Raw genomic sequence first — 18,348 nt, forward strand, 5'->3', positions numbered from 1 at the left:
GCTAAATGAAAAATGGTCCTAGGATGCTGGATGTCTGTGGCCCTCAAAATGTTACATCCACACACTGACCACGGGGAAGGTTGAGTAAAGGTGTAACGTATCTGAAATCCGACGATTTATAACAACTTTGGTCGGAAAGGGCAGCAGAGCTGCAACGCCACTTGCTTTCACTCAGCTCTGCCATCATTCACTCAAAGTGGATTGCAAGAAACTTGATTTGTATTTAAAACACTTGCAGGGAAAGAAAAGGCAAAATTACTGTTAACTTCCATTTCGCCGAGATGAGCTCCGCTCACCGCGGCTGTTGCTCTCCATGGGGTCGTTCCGAAGGACACCCAGGGGTTTCTCAGGTTTCTTGGCTGCAAAGCAGCGCTCCATGGAAATTAATCCCGGGAGCCTCCGGCAGCATCCTGCGAGCAGAGGTGGTCCCGTGCAGCACAAGGCGGCCACCCCCTGCCAGAGGCAAGAGGCTGCCCCGCGCTGCCTCACCCAGCTCCATAATGCACCAGTGTGCTCAGCCCGCTGAGCCGCTCTCGGCCCCATGAATTTGTCCTTTGTTGCTTGATCTTGGGCCGCGGCAGCAGAGAGCAGCTGCCGGCCGTGCGTGCCCCGCTGCTGCCGCCCAGCCCGCGTGCCACGGCCGTCTCCCCACGGGCACGCAGCACGGGAGCGCTGCCAGCACCCGGAGCATCCTCCCCTCCGCAGCACAACGGGCTCCTTATTCACCCCCGAGCCAGCGTGACATGCCAGCGAGCGGGCTGGCTTTTGGCCTTAAGCATTGGTACCACCCAAAGAAAATGCCATGGATGTTTGAACTCAGGCTTCTGCCTGGGACTGCGAGAGCAGCTGTGCCAGGGCCAGCGATACGGGGAGACGCGCTCGTCTAAACGATTCCTCTGTCCCCAAAGGGCATGGTGCAGTCGGGATTTAGTCAACCGCTGGCAGGGCCAAGCCAGCAGGACGGGCACTCGGACTCCAGCACAGGGCTGTAATTCCAGCTCTGTCACTGACTTGTCCAAAATCTCCGACAAATGATTTCATCTTCCGCTGCTGCTGCTGCCCCCTCTGAAGCGCATCCCGCTGGAGACGAGGGACAGAGGGGCCAGGACGCTGGCGACAACGGCGTTGTCACTCACCGCTCTGGCCTCTACCTGCTGCTGCCAGACACAAGGAATGAGCCGAGTTTACTTGTGTGCAAGCCCTCTGCAAAGCGAGGGAGAGAAGGCTTGTTTCAGCCCAGGATAGTACAACCAGTTTCCCAATAGTGGGATTAGCAAGTAACTGAGCTAAAGGCGAGAGCCCGGCCTCAGCCAGGAGCAGCCGCGTTAGCGCAGCGCTGTGCCAGGGCTACTGCGAGCCGGCAGCGCGGCCAATTAGCCCTGGCACAGCCCCTAATTGGACTGCGTCTAGGGCTGGCCTGGGGCTCTGCACCGAGCTGCCCCAGGCGGGGAGCTCAGAGCCCACCCCAGCACGGGCACACGCTGGCCAAACCCGCCCGTCCCTGGCCCCGACCACAGCCGGAGACTCCTGCATGGCCCGGGCAGACCAGGACGCCCTCCGAGGCGCAGGCAGCGGAGCAGGCAGGAGCAGCTCCTGTCCCTGCTCACAGCAGCCACCCTCGGGGAAGGGGATCTGGTTTTCCAGGCGAGTGGTGGGTGAAACCATCGCAAAACGCTGCACGGTGCCTTGGCCACTGCCTTCACTGGTAACGAATCCAGGTTAAAAGTCCAGGAAACCCCACAGGCACCGAGCTCAGCCGAGCGCCGTTCTACTGCTGCGCATTTTATTTTTTGTGCCAGAGCTTCGTGATGCTGCTGGGGATCTTCCAGAGCGGCTCCTCTCCCTCCTCCTGCACAGGGCTCGTCTCTGAATTTAGGGGTTTTCTTTCCAGGAAGACCGGAGACAGGCTCTGCACCGCGCCGGGCGACGACTGCGCCGCAGCTGAAAGCCAGGGCGCTGAACCGCCGCCACAGAGGGAACCAGCGCCGGCTCCAGACGCAGCGGGGAGGACGGCCCGGCACGTGCCCGGCTATTTACTGAATGGCGCCTGCTCCGCCGGAAAATTCAATTTTGCTTCTTCAGTGCCTAGCCCTGGCAAAATAAATAAAACAATTCATTAGTTCTGGTGACTGTGCAAAGGTTGACTCTGAACTTAATTAACGTTAAGTTTCTCGCGTTGCTGCTGGATGCGAGACCTCACGCATCAGCACAGTGCAGCGCCGAGAACGTCTCTGCAGCTCAGAGCCAGCGGAGCAAATCACGCGTGCGCCGGCATCGCTGCTCTCTCTGAAGACGACGTCTCCTTCCACCGCTCCTGCTTCGCTTGCGCGTTTGGATCAAAATCAACGCTTCCAATTACAACTCTGCAGCAAGGCAGGGTGCGACCAGGCAGTTACTGTCTGATCCAACCCACACTAGATGGGAAACTGTGATTTACACTAACCTTTAGATAACACAGAAAATAGATAAATACAGGCTGAGAAGTTTAAGAACAGCGCGTTTGTACAGACAGCAGCGAGTCACTTTGGCTGAATTTGCGCGCAGCTCAAATCAACACAAATGGGAGCTGGATGACCTTGGGGACTGCGGGGCTTCATTGAAATTTTAAATGTGTTCCTTTCCTCAGAGCAAAATGTTACTTTGCTTGATTGGATGCTGGTCAAAAGCAGAAGCATGCGACTACATCTGGAAGGTTTTTATTTTAACCTTTCTTTAGGACATCCTTCAGTAAACTCATTTTTAACCCAGTGAAACGTTAAACACCAAGTGCTTCAGGACACTCTCTGTTTGGACATAAAACTACATAGCATCTGCTGCAGCGTGTCCAAGGGCAGAAATCGGGCTATTGTGCTAAAATCCATTAGATTTAAAAAAAAAAAAAAAAATCCAGTGCGAAAACTGATTTGTTGTGCAAGGTACAGAGGGAAGCGGACTGAGGCGTCGCGAAGCGGGACCGTGCTCCCGCCGCCGGAGCTGCGCGGCCCACGCCGCCGCCTCGCCCGCAGCCGTCAGGGCTGGCACAGCCCCGACAGGAACCAGGACTGCACCCTGCAGACTATTTTTAATCTGCTGTCATGTCATTCAGTGCCTTCACCGCCCCAGCCCTGCTCAGCCCCATGTTTTCCGACACCACCATCTAGTGGCAAAGCCAACAGGCTCGGGAAGCGTTTCCACCCCGCTTCGCCCTCTTCCTCCACCACTTCCACCAAATTTACTATTCATTTTGCAACCCAGAGAGCACCGCAGGCTCAGCCTGCCATCCCTGCCTCTCCTGGGAAGCCAGCATCGACTACAAACCTCTCTCGCACTCCAGCTTTTGCAGGAGATGGGGTGAAGGGAGCAGACGTGTCTCCCCGGGCAGCACCCGGTGCAGCCGCCGTCGGGCGGCCCTCGGACACCCGCAGAGCTGCTCAGCGCTCGGGGAGCGGGCCCCAAGCAGATCCCGCTACGGACAAAAAATGCCACCGAAGAGGCTGGACTTGCCTTCACCAGACCAACCAGTTACACCACGGGAACAGCCGGACTGGGAGACGCTGCAGAGACGCAAAGTTCAGAAGCAATATGCAAAAGCACCGGCTGGTCGAGCACCCGCGCCGGCACGCATCCCCAGCTTCGCTGGCAGCAGGTAACGCAGCCGGGTCTGCTGTACAACACACACCTGGCATCTGTGAAATGAGGTTTGATGAACTTACGTACCGCACCGTACCTAGACAACGAAGGTTAGGTTTCTGTTTTTATAGAAGAGACATCTAGCAATCAGCATGTACATTAAAATTACTTTATTACTAAAATATTTTTACATTTAGTAAAGATAACCAACCTGCAAATACCATGCTTCTGCTCCTCCTGAAAAGGAAGCACATAGGTGGGTTGAAGACAACCAGCTAAGTAACTACGTTTGTCCTAGTAGCTTGTAAGTAGGCAGATGCGTTCACATTATCGTCATCCAAATATTTTCATCCAGTCTTGTTTGGGCTGCATTTAGAAACTGGGATCTCTGTATTATTCGACAGCTGCATCAGTAACACAGTTTTAGAAAAACCTATTTATAGAAATTTCTCCCCCCTGGTTTCTAATAAACCTACACAACAGGTCCAGGAACAACTGTTCACCAGCCATTACATTTAGATTTCCCAAACTCCGTCTTGATTTTTCTCCACTGTGAAGATACATTCCTCTTCTTACTTACTCAGAAGCAAAGCAGGAGCAAGTCCTCCAACACTGCAGGAATTCCAGCAGCATCACCCCGAGGATGGGATTTGGGCCCCACCGGTCCCAAAGGCGGTTCTTTTACTTGCATATACACAGGAGGATCGAGGCCAAGCACCCATGGGTCTCTTCATATCCTGCTCTTTTAAACTTACGAAACCAACAGGTATTTTAAAAAAAACCAAAAAAAACCCCCCAAAAAAAAAGAAACCCAAAATGAAACAAAAAGCCCCTTCAGCTGACTCTGCAGATCAGATAACATTAGTCAGATTTTGTCTAAAAGCGTAAAGCGGCCGTTCGCTCTGTTGAAATGGGATTTAGACAGAAGCAACTTTCAACTCCACAGCTTCGTGTCGAGATGCTGACCGTGAGAGATAGTCACGGGCTCCTGCCCGGCGGCGGCACTGTCGGAACAGTGATTCTACCCTCAAAGTGCACAACCGCGTGAAACCGAAGATCACAGCTAAAAGTCAGACCTTGATACAGTATTAAACCAAATTTGTACATATAAAAATAATTGTACAGAGGAAATATTTTCAGCAGAATACAATCTTTAAACATTCAAAAGGCTATACAAAACTAATTAAAAAGTAGCCTTCCGTACTTCAGTGTGTGGTATGATTAAATACATCCAACAAGGAGGGTGCGTGAAGACATCGCATGAGCGTAACGACACGCTGGTGGTACCTGTTCTAACACACACGTGATCTACCAGAATGGAAGAGGAATGCACAAGAAATGGGTAAAAACCAAAGCCTGGAAACCATAACAAAAACACAGAAACAAAATGAAAATGTACTAAAATTTAATCATTCATAAAAGCTGTAATTTAATCTGTGACAGTAAAACACAAGAAGCAATATTAGAGTTGGTTTAGTATATTATATATTTTTTTGCTTTTAAAGCCATATAAATCAGTTATCCCAGTTTTTTCCTATAAAAGACCCATTTTTCCAAAGCATTATGCACAAACATTTTTAATTAGAATATAATGGCAGAATGAAAATAATGATATTCCATAACTTTTAAATATAAAATGAAGTCAATGACTCAAAAAGTTATTTGTTGCAGTGAGTTCGAAGGGAAATTTCAGATAATATATATCTATAGTTATAAAATATAATGGTGGAACGTTTTTAGTGCTTGATGGGGAGAAATTACGACAAAAGGGTCAATATGAAATTTTAATTATAGTAGCAATATCTAACATTTGAAATGCATCCATGCTCCTTTGTATAATCATACACTAGAGTCAATTATATTTATTTTCACATCTGTTAATCGCTATTGCAAAGGAGGAGTACTATTGTCTTAAATTTCCAAGAGATACACACAGAGCAATTTCTTTTTCCAGGGACTGTGTGCAAACCATTTTAAGATCTAAATTCTTCTCATAGTATATAAAAACAAGAGAAGCTTCTTCAGATATGTTATTAATTTCCGTAAGGTCTTGAAGTTGGGAATGCTGGCACTTTCCATTTAGGCAACAGTTCTTCATTCCTGAAATCTAGAAAAAGTGGAAAAAAAAGATGATGGAGGGATGCTTCTCATCCTACCGACGAGATGAATGGTCTCGAACAAAGGCCTGAAAGCTTCCCCAGAGAACTGCCTGCACCCAGGCTTGCAAAAACACGCAGCCTTTCACCAGGAAGAGCGCATCTTCCTCCAGCACTGGGGTTTGTTCCTACCATCCTCCAAGTTCAGAGGTACAGAAAGAGAAGAGGCTTTGGAAACGCTAAGAAACAAGTTCCTGTTTTATCACGACTGCAGCAGAGCAGTGACAGAGGAGCCGCCACCCTGTCCTTCTGCTGTGACGACGATAGCGTCCTTCCAACCCACCTGCTTTATGACACAGGCAGCCCTCCAGCGGATTTTGAATTCAGCAATGGATGAACCATTTATGGGAGAGGGATTTCATCTTTTGTATTTCTGAGATGCTGTTAAAGTCTAATGAGTTGGAGACCTCCCCGAGCCCTACTGCAGCTGTAACAAACAGGCAATGAATTGGGAAGGGATTTACAAATAATGGAGGAGATGCTGTGAAGTATTTTGATGCTCTAGAGCAGATCTGGGGACATGGGCAGAAGTCAACGTTATCAGAAGTCTCATGAGTAGTGGACTGAATGCAGCAACTCCTTTAGCAGTTGCTGATATTTCAGGGCTACGCTGCTGCCAACGCTGATCCCGGGCAGGAGGGCGAGGGCAGAGCCACACCGAGCCCGGCACGGAGCACGTCCTCCCCGGGGCTGGGGAAGCCCGTCTCCAGTCAGTCCTCCTGGCTGACGCCACACTAGCTAAATTCAGATATGTCACCTGAGGAACAGGAAAAGCCACTTGAGATGTACTCTGCAATCTCTTTTCCTAAAGCCACTGTTTCCCCACAACACTGAGCTATTATTTTCTGGCATTCAAGGCTCAGGATAAGAGATTCATCAATCAATAAAGCACAAGTCCTTAGAAGCCAGGTTAACTGCATAGCTCCATTTATCCTGCTCAGTCACACCTAGGCTATAAACGGCCATCTGCAGCACAACCTTCAGATCTGGCATAAGGCTGAGCCCCACCTATTTTCAGGAATTCATCCCTAAAATCCTTCTATGACCAGGAGTTTGTCTTAAACACTGCAGGACAAGGGCACTTCAGTTGCTTTGCCAGCTACACTGCACCCATTTATGAAACTAAAAACCAGAATACAGAGCTTCTGATGGGTCACAGGAATCATGAGAAGCTGACAGCCTGCGCAGCCCAGGACCACGAAGGCAGCTGGCTGTGGGTTCTTCCTCCCCGACTCGTCCCTACAGGGCCGGGCTGCCGCTCTGCCCTGCTGCGCTCGCGGGCTCAACGCGCTTTGCGCTACGACCACCGTTCGGGATGACCTGCTCGCTTTCCCACTGCTGACTTCCTAGTGCCGGGATGGGCCGTTCACCCCGCACCTCCTCTGCCTCCGAAGGGTGCCGTGCAGCATGCTCGTGTGCTAACAGCTCACACGGCAGCCTAGGTGGCATTTCTGTCCAAAATCTGAAGCTACAGAAATGCTGTTTTCTTTCAGAAGCACGACAGAACAGCTGTAAGCACAGAGAGCACCCTGCCAAGATACACAGGAAGATTATTTATAGCTATGTCCAACCTTGGGGGTGGGGGGTGGGGGGGTGGTGTTTTCGGTTTTTTGCAGTTGATTTTTTTTTGGTGGGCAGCTTTTTATTTCTGTGCCACTGAAATCCACATCCCACCCAAACCAATTTGCAGTTGTCTCCATAGCACCTAGGACTGAGACAGCAGCTGCAGCAATAACACAAGTGACATAGGCGCTACCAAATTTCAGCAGAAGATAAAAGGGAAGCAAAACTGAGCCATGGTGGCTCAGAGCACGGTGTCACAAGACCCAGAGAGAACCTGCAAGAGTAAAAAGGAAGTTCCTGCTCTGTAGCACTTGTCAACCCAAGGAAAAGGAGAAAAGGAGAGAAGCAGGTACTTCTCTGCCAGGTCAGTCAGTACAACTGACCTTTTTAAAAAGTCCAACAAATGCAGTGGAATGGGAAGGAATTTTCTATTTGGCAGCAGACGGAAGGAAGAAGAGTGGTGGGAAGGGGAAGGAGTCCTCTCTCTGTCAGGAGCAGCTCACGCTCCAATCACCTGAGCTGCGGGTGTAATTCAGACACCTCTTACCTGGCTCAGAGCTGCTGCGCCATGGGAGTCTAAAGCAGCAGACATGATTTCTTTTTAGGCTTCTTCTTTTCCACTGGTGTTTTTCTGTTTATCTGTCTGACCAGGTCATAAAAGATCTGAAAATGAGAAACACAAACTGAAAAATCAAAGTGATAAAACACTATGCAAGTGTCAAAAATTAGGTAGGTTGGCAAGCTGATACTGTTTCCTGGTGGCTGCAGTATTATAAATCCAAGTAAACTGCTTGCATTTACTTAAACATGCATCTCAAGCAACTACTTCTGGAACAGGAGAGCACAGAGCTCACATCAGTGTGCAGAATGTAAGGGAACTAAAAATTCATATCCTGCAGCATACAGCCTTCTCCTTCAGGTTACACATGACCAAAGGCTTCAGAGGAGTACGGCAGTGAATGGCCACAAATCCCTTGCTTTGGAAAAGTGGGAGAAAACTGGGGAAACAACAAAAGGTTTTTTAAAAGACAGGCATAATACCCTGAAGGATCACCTTCTCACTGGTGCTCCCTGGGCTGACGAGTGCCTCTGCAGACCGCTGCTACAGCACCAGCAGCGTATTCTCACTGCAGAGAGAGGCATCCCTTTTCCCTGGCTTTCACCTTCAAAAGTGGTCTTCATTCACCCGCTGTGTAGGATGCACTGTTAATTTTCTTCTTTGCCAAACAGATTCAAGCTGCTAATTAAATCACCTTTTTGCATGGTCTAACCTTTTGAGTTTATTAATAAAATTAGCAAGGAGAAGCAAAACATCTGCCCTGAACTCAGACACTTCCAGAAGGGGATGATTACAGGGGCCTCTTTCAGCTTCAGAGACAAGTTTCTTGTGAACACTTATGCTGTGGGTTGATTTCCCAGCAATACTCAACCCCTTTATAGCAAACTGAGCTTTGCAAAAATGCTTGGAGCTGGGTCACAGTATTGAGGAGAAATATTTAAACCTTCAGAGAGCTCCACCCTTCTCCTTGTTTACTTTTTTCCTTCCTGGACCGGCTGACAGCTCACAAATTCTTGTTGATTCCAAGGAAATTCAAAAGACAAAGAAACAGTTTACAACAAATTCCAACAACTGCAAATTTAAGATTTTCTGGCTATTACCTACGTGAAAAAGCACTAGTGCACAGTTAAATAGTTTCAAATGAAATGAACATGATGGTCGCTTTATCAAGATCTCGTGTAAAATATTTTGAAATAGCATTTGAGTTGCTCACACTACTCCTTTACTAAGCTTATTGCTACAGTTTTCTACTGTCAGCCTCAGGCAAAAGTAGCAGTTCGTAATCTCCAGTGGACACAGCCAAGACGTTTACAAGTGTACAGATGAGATATAAAGAAGACGTTTCTGTAGGATAAACCAATTAATAAGTGGCATCTTCCATGCTGATGCAAAACAGCTTTCCATATTTAAGCCTTTGTAACAAGAGCCAAGATTATTTGAATGTGATTAGGATGTGCAGGAGTCTGAATTTCTGAAGGCACATAGAAATTTATCACCCTTTAGCCCAGATTTTAACAAAGTTAGGAAGTCCAAAAGTAGCTAAAAACCAAAACCCAGAATAATGCAAACGCTTCTCCAGTCCATGAGCCAGCAGAACAAACAAACAACCAGTACAATGAGTTGCTTGATTCACAGTGTTTCTTCTCTTTGATTTCCTCAGCTTTTATGCTTCTCATAACCAGACAATAGAAACTGGCAGAAAACCAGAAAATTAAGATCACAATAAAACCAGAAACTAATCTGCCAGTTAATAATTTTCTTCTCTGTGATCCGAGTCTCACTGGAGGCAGTAGACAGGACAGGGAAAAACGGAGACACAGGATTCACACGTTACGGATGACTGTATGTAAACCATGGGCGTGCATTCGCCCCAGGACAGTTGGGCGTTCTGCCTACGAGAGAATCCCCTTTCGGACACAGCCCTCGGGAGAGCTTTAAGGCACCTTTGGCTAATAAGAGGTCAGTCTCTGCCACAGACTGCGGAAATACAAATAAACTAGAATTTGTTATACTCCACAGTGATCTGTTTGATGACTGAGCTACTAGTTTCTTCATGAACAGTCCTAGTTTTACTACAGCTCAGACACACACACAAAAAGAATCCCTTCTGGCAGAAGTCTCGCCCAGCAAGCTATATTTACCAGGTTAGATTAATGTGCACTACAGCTAGGCTAATCCTAACCACAGAAGCTGCAATTCATTCAGCCTGGAGCTCCCTCCCCTTTCAAGCGGGTAGGTGCAGCGCTGCGCACATCCCACTAGCTGCCAAATTAACGCTGGGTCCCGTCCAAGATCCTACAGCTCCTGCTTATCACACGGCCTCCTGAACGGTCCCAGTTATCTCCTGGCACCAAACCAACCACACTCAATGGGGTCACCTCAGCTTTTGTGGCTGGAAGCATGGCCTCTGTGACAGTCAGATAATTCACAGCAGAGAATAAAAACTTGGTTCCTGATGCCAAGCAGAGCTCCCTCAGCAGAACTACACCACCTCGGGCAGCAGCAAAAGGCACACCAATCGCAAAGGTGTTTCTCAGGTAGACATGGGGAACTGCTTAGACATGTATGTTTGGACACGGTCTCGGTAAGTTAGTGGCTTACCAGAGGAGGACTGTGCTGGGATGTCTGCTTGAGCAGCCAGACGTAGCAGGAATGTGAAAAGCAAATACTTTCAAAAACAACAGCCAGCACTACGCAACATGACATGTAACACAATGGGGCATAATCCACGTTCTGAATAGCAGCAGCAGCTATCTTGGAAAAAGTATACTTTCCAAATAAAGTTTGTCTAAGCTAAGAGTCATCCAGTTAGCTGGGCTTACTGAGGACCCTCTGCTGTTCCTGTCCTCTGACAGGCTATGGAAAGCACTTACCTGGAGAAGTCACCCACCCTTTACAGAGAAAAAGGAGCAGTCTCCTTAAAACAAACAGAAAGCAGTAGCTAAGTACACTGCATCGCAAGCCTTTCCTAGGCTGAGATTTCAGAATCATCCTGAATTTTCCCCAATTAAGAAATACAGGATGGACTGCATGCTGGTTTAATGTGGCATTCATGCTGAAGCAGGAAAAGCAAGGGAACAGCTGATAGTTACCTCATTAACGTTGATTTTGGACTTTGCAGACGATTCTAGAAAGGCACAGTTACACCACTGTCTTGCTAAGTTTTGACCCTGTTCTTTGCCGACTACACGCTCTTCCTCCAGGTCACATTTATTGCCAACCAGAATCATTGGAACCTGGAGAGGAGACAAGCAAGAACAAGAGATCAGCATCAGCAGGTTAACGTACGACGTGGACTGTAATGCTAGGGCTTACAAAGGCACATGGGAGGCGGGGGGGAAACAAGACAATATAGACAGTATGAAAAACAATAAAAATCAGAAGTTCAGCAGAGTTCACGAACTAGACTGGAATTTAGATACCTGCTTGGGAAAGGGTTGAAGAAAGAGGATACTATAGACACCCTGGTTCACTATGAATTCAACACATGGACGACACCGTAAAACCAAATGGTAGTTATTTCAGCACAATCTTAAGTTAGTAGCGATTTATTTTCTGGTCTCTACATCCAATACCATTCTAGTCAAAACCTGAATTTACTACTGAAATGCCTTTCAGGACTTTCACGTGACAGTAGGCTAAACTGCCTGCCAACTTAGCCTATTTTAGACAACAGAACATGCAGCGCGTGTTTCTACATTCTATGTTTCAGCCCCTTTGACCTGCCTTGTCAACCTGTTGTCAAGCCACACAACAAGAAATGGAAGCACCTTTGAAAAGCACTGAAAAACCCTGCACATGGAATAAAAAGGAACAGTCCTGTGCAGCTAAGCATTCCCACACAAGACCACCTGCCTTTCTCATCTCAGTACAATATGGTACTACTGACATGTTTTGCATACACACAGAAAAGAGGATGTTCACTAACAAAAGGCACAAACACCGTGCTTGATATTTACTAGTTTAGAACAATTAAAATTTCCAACCACTCAGCTCAGCTCCTGAAAGGACACCACTTCCAATAAATAATCTCATGCAATATTAAAACAAACATTTGATACATGTTCAAAAGATTCATCCTACACCCATGACGCAAATACAGGCAAATCATTTGTTCAAGCCAATGATGAAAGGGCGTCTGCCCCTCTCCTTAAGCTGCTGGATTTCTAAAGTGTCTGGGTGAGTCACCTTCTCGCTCCTTCACGAGGAAGAAAGTGCCTTGGGGAAACCATATTCCTTGTGACATTTCCTATAGAAAAACAGAGAAATTTCATACTGTAGGAAAATGACCTTGGCTGTAGTAAATGCTTGTTACCAATGCGTCTGCATCAGGCTGCACAGAAAGGAGGGGTCCCTCGGCTTGCCCAGCCCTCCCCCAAACAGCACAAGCGGCGAGAGAAAGGACGGCAGCCCTTGCTCAGCCGTAGCTCACCGGCTTCTCACCAGGGCTGCGACTGTATTTGCTTGGTGCAGTGCGGAGAGCCAAGCGCAGTCTGCACTCATTAAGTTATAAATCCATTTGTCTCAAAGTATCAGAGTAAGCGTTGGTGACTGTAAGCAGCAGGCTTGCTCTCATCACTTATGTTTAGATGTGGAGTTAAAACTCTTTCAGGAGAAAGACATCGGGCAAAAAGATAGATTAAAACCAGTACTAAGACATCTTAGAAATAACATCCTGATATATAATTTCAGAAGGCTTTCTCTGGTTCTCAGGCAGTCTCTACCACAGCTGTAGCCCACCAAGATGTCACAAATAGGTAGAAAAGACCTTAAAGAAGCAAACAAAAAACACCCAAAGCACCCAAAAAACCTCTGTAACAACCGAAACTACCTGCCCTCAGGTGCCATTTCCGTACCTACAAGATGATGAGACTACAGCGCAGTCCCAGTCGCGGCCGGCCCCTCCTGCAGGACCCTTCCCCAAGGGCCGTGCAGCCGGGGCACCCAGCCCAGCTCCCCGGCTCCAGCCCGCACGGCTGCACAGCCCGTTCGGAGGCAGATGCGCAGTTCAGGACTTTCTACGCCTGAGCATTGTGGGTTACATGGCATTTTGAAGTTTGCTTTTACAACCTGCATCTCGTAGATCTTAGGGGATGATACAGCCAGAGCTAAGGTGGATTTTGAAACGCGAGACCACAGCGAGATCCGCAGGACGCGCTGCAGCGCTCTGCGCACACACAGCAGCAACAGCATCCTGTTTCCCTTACACTATGTACAAGTAGAAAAAAACCTAAAGAACTGCTGATAATGGGTGTGCACCCCGCTCCGTTTCCTGCAGCATTTAATTCTTTGAACAGAAAATGAGTACTTTCCAGCTGGAAAATAAATCATTACCCACTTCCTTTGGTGATTTACAACACACTGTACATTTTTAATCTACTTCAATGTTAATATTTGTAGTCTCTTCCCAGTTCAACTACGCTCAAGATGAATTTCTCTATTTAAAACTCACAGCCATACTGATTAGAAAATGATCACATTTTATTTTTGACAAATAAGTTTTACTTATTACATCAGAAACCTGAAGTCACAATACACGAGGAAAATCCAAAAAAGCTTATTTCACATCAGACACCAACAGGGTATTTACAACTACATCAGCTTAATCCCATTCTTTACAGTTTTCTAGATAGTTAAGAGGAATTTTCTCATACCAAAACATGAAAATGTGTTCGAACCCATTCAGCAAAAAAATAAAGTATATTAATAATGTGACATAATAGGAAAAATATGATACTTAGATGGGTAAACAGTATATGTTTGAAAGACACGAAACTCTGTATAAGGTTATTTCAAAAGTTAGCAATTGTTTATCATAGAGCCAAAAACGGAGTTTGATGAACAACTAGCTTTTGATCACCTACTATTTCATGTAGAAGACTGGAATTTTAACTTGTTAGACATACATAATTTAATGGTTTAAGTATTGGGATTTTAAAAGACACATTCTGAAACTAAATACAGGAAGGAGCGCATTTCCTAACTTAGCAGAGCATGGCTTAAATGTTCAAGAGACTCTCAAGCTTGGATTCAACAAGTAACATCCCCCTAACACAAAATAAATAAACGCATTTTAATAATTAAATCAAATCACTGAAGTAAAAATGAAAGCAACAGTCTCTATTGTCCGATCAACTTGACCAGCTTACGGTGCAAATTTCCCTCCAGTGAGCGCAGCCGAGCCAAGCGCGGGGCTCTGACCGAGAGGCTGAAGGACTCGTGTTGCTGGGGATTTATGCAAGCATAATCCCTACCTAAATGAAAATCAGTTTGACAAGTTCAGCTTGTTAAACCGAGGAGGGAACCAAAGCCATTCAAAACCAGGCAGTCAGGATATGGGACAGCGAAGATCCAAGAGAAAGAAGCAGCCCGGAGAGGTTGCCCTCAGCCCCAGCGCCGCTGAGCTGCGGGCTGTGCCCATCCCACCCCGGCGCACTCTGCTCACTGCTCAAACTGCGTTTTCCTGCACGGCTATTTAAATACAATGCTCACGGCTTACTCAGGATTTGGCCCAAAAACGCGTCCCAGCCCCGTTTACCGAACACCACCGCTCCGCGAGCCACAGGAGCGCGGCAAGGAGATAAGGGCTGCGTGGGACAGGCTGCTGCTGCCGCTGCCGCAGCCCCGCTGGCGAGCCATAAAGCGGCTGACACAACCCAAAAGCAAATCGACATCAAAGGCAGCAGTTACCCTTAAACTGTCAGCGGAAAAAAAACAGGCAATCTTTTTCACACTCCTCAGGGCAAACCCCTCAATACATTACCAACAGTTAGGCAAAGAAAAAAAAAAAAAAAATTAATTTCGGCTTCTTCTGGAGGAAGCCTGCACAGAGAAAGAGTTCCCACACATCTCCACCAGCCACATGGCTACCATGGCAAAAGCCACTGGCAGTCTCACCTACATCACGTTTAGAAATTAAAAGCCCACAAAGGAATTCCAGTTACAGGAACCGGGGCCTGAACTGGAAATACAGTAAATAGTTTTCTTCTGTCAAACAGGACTGAATGCAAATTATCTTAATGTAATTTTTCCTTATTTTAAAAAGGGATTTAAACAACCAAAATTACAACCTTGCGTCACTAGCTGAGACTCTTTCAGAGTCTCTTAAAGATTTAATTCATACAACCGCATGATCTCCTTCGGGTTACAGATTTTGTCAAATGACAGAAGGAACGAAGAAAACTGTCGAGAGTTTAAAAGCCTCGGACTGCGAGGGTGGTCTGCAGAGTGCCACTGCCGAGTGCCACTGCCATTCACAGGACCCGCACGCCCGCGGTGCAAAGCTGAACCCTCCCTGCTCACACACGGGCATCGCGGGAGCGACAGACCCCAGCCGCACACCCTTAAACATCCTCCTCCTTTCCTTCAGAAAGGGATAAGCACTTTTTCATACAATGACCTAAAATTCTGTAAAAGTTTTGGTTCAGCATTCAGAAGACAATTCAATAGAAAGCTGACGGGCTCTCACAGCTGATGGATTTGAGCGAAGCAGAGCTCACAAATCAAGGGACGCCGCACAGCTACAGTAAGGGAATCTCTGCTTCGTGCAACAAGACCCAGGACTACTTAATCCAACACACGGCTCCGGCAGCCAGAGCGGAGGAGACTGAACAGGCTGCTCCTCGCCTCCCCAGCCCCTACTGACACTGCCCTCTCACACAGAGAGATGAACATAAAGAACGTTCAGCGAGTTCCCCAAAAAAGGCTAGTCACACTAATGACATTTAAATGACAAAGCACAGTTTGGTCAAGAGGCTGAACATGTCCCTTCTATTTGCAGTTCAGGTTCATCAACTTGGATTATGACCTGTGCGCATGTGAACGGCACAGAGGGCACAGCGTACACACCGCCCCGCTCCAGGACTCGAGAGACTTCACAGCCAAACTTCAGGAAACGTCACGGCTCTGTACTTCAATTTCTGCTTCATACATCTGGGAAAAGCCATGTTAGTCTCCACTGTAAGACAGCTACACATCTACTAAGAACATCATTACTGGTGAGTTCAACTATTATTTTTCCTTAACTTTGAGGGAAATAAAGTACCCCTAACGCACAGTTAAAGAGGAAGATGAAAATACTGGAAAGAAGTTAAAAGGGAAAAAAAGGTTGTTTTCAGTCAACTCCCAACATTTCCAAAGACTCTTAGCCTGCCGGTACATGTGAAAATCTGGTTTCATTATGCCCCTCAGCAGGTGTTGGACCTCAAATAACAACACTGAAAATAACAAACAATGCTAAGGAAACTTACTTCAACACAAAACTTTGCTATACAGCAAAGAATATTCTCAGAAAGAAGTTTTGCTCACAAATCCCCCTATGTTTATTTACAAACACATTTTAACCATTTACAGAAGACAAAACATTCTACTTACATCTTCAGTGTCCTTAACCCGTAAAATCTGTTCCCGAAGGTCCTGTAAGTCATTAAACGTGGACTGTGCTGTTATAGAATATACTAGTGCAAACCCTTGACCATTCTTCATATAGAGATCCCTCATCGCTGTAAATTGCTCCTGTAATCAAATATTTTAAAAAGTTATTAGCTAGTGAATGCAGCTAATGAACATTTACAAAGGAATACTTTTATTGTAATGGAGACAAGAATATAGCACTGTACAGCATGCATTTACATTTTTTACCCCTTTTGGAAATCCACTGAAGCATGCAAACTTAATAAAAGCATTAACACATCTCTTTCCCTTTGTTGTTTTTCCCCTAATGGAAAAAAAGGCTTCTTGAAAAAATGGGAAAAAGATCAAGAGCAGCAATAAAAACATATCTGCAGATGGACTGTGGTATGCCCCAAGCCGTAATACAAGGTGTTAAGATTTGGCTGACATATTTTGTAATGATCTTTCATTTATTTGCTGATGTGGTGTCAAGCACGAGTCTGCCATCAGACCAATTCCCCAGACAACAGATATGGACTGGAAATTCAATTTCTCCTCTAACACGACATTGAAACAGGCCTAGGTGTCACACACTCACGATTTATTGTGAGCATGACTGCGTGGAAAGGCACTGCCTGATCACCCCTGAACATACACAATTATATGGCAGTCATTTCTAGCATGAAAATGGCTTAAAGGTTCAATGCAATGAAATGCAAGAGCAGGCTGGAAAATCTGTACCAGATCAGAGCTGCCTTTTGTCCACGCCTGTGAAAGGAAGCTTTACCAAAAGCGTGTAACAGTGATTTCTGCTTCCACGCCTTCACATTGCTGTTGGTAATTTTCAGAGCTTTCTAAATAAAACTGACTCTTAGGAAGCATGTCCTCCCCCTGCGATGTGCACTCAACCATTACAAGCTCCGTTTACTTAGCGACAGGACTTTGCACGGCGGTAAGCGACACCGGCATGGCAAAGGGAGTCGCTGCGCGGCCCCGGCTGCTCTCGCGCTGGAAGGACGACATGGGCCTCCCAGAGCAGCACAAGGCAGCGCCAGGGAGATGCCTGGGTAGAGGAGTATTCCCTGGCACGTACAGAATCTTTACGGACTGAATCCTCTCCAGGCGGGCTGATGGGACATGCTGGGAGGCGATTCCTATGCAATGCCTGGAAGCAGCTTCAATCCACATGGACATATCCACTTCCCTCCCCATGGGAAGGGGAAACTGCTCCCTTCAGTCCTGTTTGGGGAAGAGCCCTAGAGGGATGCAGCCTACTTACTGAATGAATATGTAGTACAAGAGGCTGAAACAGCAACATATTGCAGACTTGCTTTTAAAAGAAGCAGCTGCAATGATTCAGCACGTCAAACTGTGCCCACAATTAGCTACAGAACAATGCTGCCTTAGCTCCGAGTCCTCCTTTTCCTTTCCACCTTTGTATCTTACCTTTATTTTAGTAAAGAGCCTGCTGCTTACGACCTCGCCTTTTTTGTCTGTGTATTCTGGCCACTTGCAAAATTAACACGTAAAATTATCCCGTATCAGTGTGTTGATAGCGAGACGACGGTGGATGGCAGAGAAGAGGCGAGTGGCACAGGATGCACCAACCTCTGTGTCCCACGGGGGCACGGCTGGGGAACGGGTTCACAGTGCTGCCGGCGGGGCTGCAGAAGGCTCATTCACCATGCCAGGTTTTGGGTTAACAAAACTATTCAATTTAAATTACTGCTGCTGATCTATTGGTTTTGCTTGGGCAGGATTATTATACTGGTCTAAGTTCTACTCTTAACATCTCACCACATTCTTAACAAAGAAACTCCATACCAATGAGAAAAACAAATTATACTTACTGTCCCTGCTGTATCGAGGATTTCAAGCATACACTGTTGACAGTCTACTTCCACTTGCTGGGGAAAAAACAGAAGAGACAAATGCAGTTAAAACTAAAAAGTCTGAAATGGGACAGGCAAGAGGAGTGTCAGCTCAGTTTTTACTTCTGCCACAAAGACCTCTGTAAGCAAGCCAGCCACCGGCACTTCCCCACTGCTCAGAGAGGCACCGCTATTAGAG

At 46.7% G+C, this 18,348-nt stretch overlaps 1 protein-coding gene across 5 annotated transcripts in view; it reads right to left on the minus strand.

Moving 5' to 3' along the window:
- Positions 1-4,437: 4,437 nt before the first annotated feature.
- RAP1A (RAP1A, member of RAS oncogene family) overlaps positions 4,438-18,348 on the minus strand; it is a 43,010-nt gene continuing 29,099 nt past the window's right edge. For all 5 annotated transcript variants that reach the window (XM_075722586.1, XM_075722591.1, XM_075722589.1 and 2 more), the window contains exons 5-9: positions 18,129-18,185; positions 16,261-16,401; positions 10,980-11,123; positions 7,876-7,991; positions 4,438-5,716 (exon numbers count right to left, since the gene is read on the minus strand). In XM_075722586.1, coding sequence (XP_075578701.1) covers positions 7,905-7,991; positions 10,980-11,123; positions 16,261-16,401; positions 18,129-18,185 — 429 coding nt within the window. In that variant the 3' untranslated portion in view covers positions 4,438-5,716; positions 7,876-7,904. The remainder of the gene's footprint in view (positions 5,717-7,875; positions 7,992-10,979; positions 11,124-16,260; positions 16,402-18,128; positions 18,186-18,348) is intronic.

This window comes from Pelecanus crispus, chromosome 17 (genome assembly GCF_030463565.1).
Source record: "Pelecanus crispus isolate bPelCri1 chromosome 17, bPelCri1.pri, whole genome shotgun sequence".
Taxonomy (NCBI): domain Eukaryota; kingdom Metazoa; phylum Chordata; class Aves; order Pelecaniformes; family Pelecanidae; genus Pelecanus; species Pelecanus crispus.